This window comes from Myotis davidii, unplaced genomic scaffold, assembly GCF_000327345.1.
Source record: "Myotis davidii unplaced genomic scaffold, ASM32734v1 scaffold1997, whole genome shotgun sequence".
In the NCBI taxonomy this organism is placed as follows: Eukaryota; Metazoa; Chordata; class Mammalia; order Chiroptera; family Vespertilionidae; genus Myotis; species Myotis davidii.
This window is the reverse complement of record NW_006288266.1, coordinates 172,074-174,933: the sequence shown is the minus strand read 5'-3', so window position 1 is coordinate 174,933 and position 2,860 is coordinate 172,074. Positions and strand designations below refer to the sequence as shown.

Below are 2,860 nucleotides of genomic sequence, written 5' to 3'. Positions count from 1 at the left end.
CCCCCCAGCCCCGCTGCTCACCTCCAGTAAGATGGTGAACTGGCTGGCCCGGTAGTCGTCGCCGTAGGAGTCCAGCACCCTCATGAGGAACCTGCGCCCGGAGAGGAGCCGCCAGGGGACCCCTTCGTCTCTGGTGGTCAGGGGAGGGGGCCCCTGACAGCCTGGCTCTGACTCCCTCTGAAGCCACGTGTCCTTGACCCAGAAGGGCTGGAGCTCTGGGGTCTGAGAGGCCTGGGGGCCAAGCGCCTGACCACCCAGTGGGCTTTGGGCAGGAGAAGGTGACTCACACCTTAGCTTCCCACTGTCAACAGGAGGGGACAACGCCGACTGCAGGGCGGGCTGGGACACCACCACCAGACCTGACCGGAGAGCCCTCGGGGGTGCTGGCTGAGCAAACACTCACGTGGCTGTCATTTGTGTTCATAACTAAAAGGCCAAAGAAGCGTGCGCAAGACACCCCTGGCGACCTCAACTCTCGGACTCCGCCTGCTCCTCTTTCCTCATCCGGCTTCTAAAAGCTTCCTGTCTTGCCCTGGCCGGTTTGGCTCAATGGATAGAGCATCAGCCTGCAGACTGAAGGGTCCCGGGTTCGGTTCCGGTCAAGGGCACGTACCTGGGTTGCAGGCTCCTCCCGGCCCGGGCCCTGGTCAGGGTGCATGCAGGAGGCAACCAATCAACGTGTTTCTCTCACATCGATATTTCTCTCTGCCCCTCTTCCTTCCACTCTCTCTAAAAAATCACTTATTTTTCAAAATTGCGGTAAGATACAAAATTTACTAATTTAGGCATTTTCTGTTGTCATTAATTCTCACCTGAGGATATTTTTTTTCCATCGATTTTTAGAGGAAGTGGAAGGGAGGGAAGACAAGGAAGAAAGAGAGAGAGATAAACTTCAATGTGAGATGCATCGTTAGGCTGCCTCCTGCACGTGCCCTGACCGGGGGCAGGAATGGAACCTGTAACCGGGAATCGAACCCAAGACAAGACCCTCCAGAGCAATACTGGCCAGCAATACGTCTCTGACTCGGTTACTCTAAGTACCTCACCGGGGAAGGTTCCCCCCTTTTCCTGAGGGGGACACAGAGAGTGACAGTGGGCATCAGATCCCCAGCGGCCGGCCCCAGACTCACACCCACCCTGTCCTGGTGACCGGAGGCGGGAAGCTCTGATCTCAGCAGCCTGTGGCTTCGGCATGACCTTTGCGTCACCGAGTTGTCAGGAAACGGGCTCTGAGAGGAGGTGTCAACTGGCTCAGAGCTTGAAACAGGGTCTGTGACTTTTTTTTTGTTTGTCCTCACACTGGAATATTTTCCCATTGATTTTGAGGGAGAGTGGGAGAGGGAAAGACAGAGAGAAACATCGATGTGAGAGAGACATTGATTGGTTGCCTCCTGCAGGAGCCCCGACCAGGGCCCGGGCTGGGACGGAGCCTGTAACCAACTACGTGCTCTTCACCAGAATCGAACCCAGGACCCTTTGGTTCTCAGGCTGATGCTCTACCCACTGAGCCAAACCAGCCAGGGCTGGGTCTGTGACTCCTAAGGCCAGGACCCCTTCTTTTGCTGCCCTCTCCACTCAGAGGGTGCACACCCGCTCCCCTTTCCTGCTGCAAGACCCAATCCCACTCTGGTCCCTGCCGGCCTCAGCCCCCCGCCCTCCTCTGCAGCCTCGGCTCCTCCTGGCCCCAGACGGCCAGCCGGGCAGACCCGCAAGGTGGAGAAAGGAGAAGCAGGTGGAGACAAGGTCGGGGGCAGAGGCATGCCGGCCAGGGCAGGGCCCAAGGGTTACCTCCGCTCCTGCTGGAGTCTCCGCGTTATCCTCTGTACCTGATGGAGCCTGTTCAGGACCCGCTCGTTCACCTGCGGGGAGGTGGACGGCACAGGTCAGCTGCACCCATTCAACGGAGGGTCAGTGCAGCCAGCCCTGCTGGGGACCAGGGAGCCAGCCCAGGGTCATCTTGTGGACCAGAAGCGGCTGTCCCTCCTGCATCTGCTCACACTGGCCTCCAGGATGCAGGACAGGAACCTGTGAGGCATCAGCGAGCTGATCTGGGCTGTCCCGGGCGCTCCTAGAGGAGCCAGCACTCCAGGTGCCATGCACATCCCAGGTGCAGAATAAACGAATGATGCATGAAAGCCTCACCCTGCTGGGCAGAGCCTGGGAGGGGGTGGGCACTCAGGCTGGGGGACCCCAAAGCGGGCCCCACACTCACCTACCTGCTCGATCTCCCTGCAGCGCCGACCCAGCGCCTGGTACTTCCTGCGATTGAGTTCCCGTTGGCGCCGCCGCCGGCCCCGGGCTGCCTCCTCCTCTTCGTCTCGCTCCCGGAGGCTGGAGCTGCCCAGCCCCCCAGACACGAACTCCACTTCGGTCTCAAGCTCGCTCTCCAGGATGTGACCACCGAACAGCGGCGGCAGCGCCAGCTCCGAGCCGGGAGGTGCTGAGAACTCCTCAAAGCCCACGGCTGCCATGGTCCTGTAGGGTCAGGGGCGCTCAGGGACCCGGAACCCCCACTCCCCTGCTCCTCCCTCCACGTCGGGAGGCCAGGTCCCCAGCCTCTCCGTCAGAGGATCCAGAGTTCAAGCCCCGACCCCGAGAGAGTTCAGACCCCCGATTCCTCCTCCCACGTATTTTAGGGAAGTTCAAGGCCCCCCAAGCCCTCACTGACACCCAGGAGTCCAGGCTTCCAACCTCTTCAGTGGTTCTCAACCTTCTGGCCCTTTAAATACAGTTCATGTTGGGACCCAACCATAAAATATTTTCGTTGCTACTTCATAACTGTAATGTTGCTACTGTTATGAATCGTCATGTAAATATCTGATATGCAGGATGGTCTTAGGCGACCCCTGTGAAAGGGTCG

General features: G+C 59.3%; 1 protein-coding gene across 1 annotated transcript in view; it reads right to left on the bottom strand.

Moving 5' to 3' along the window:
• TFPT (TCF3 (E2A) fusion partner (in childhood Leukemia)) overlaps positions 1–2,860 on the bottom strand; it is a 14,960-nt gene that overhangs the window by 541 nt on the left and 11,559 nt on the right. The window contains exons 2-4 of the mRNA XM_015561656.1: positions 2,217–2,475; positions 1,789–1,859; positions 7–91 (exon numbers count right to left, since the gene is read on the bottom strand). Coding sequence (XP_015417142.1) covers positions 7–91; positions 1,789–1,859; positions 2,217–2,475 — 415 coding nt within the window. The remainder of the gene's footprint in view (positions 1–6; positions 92–1,788; positions 1,860–2,216; positions 2,476–2,860) is intronic.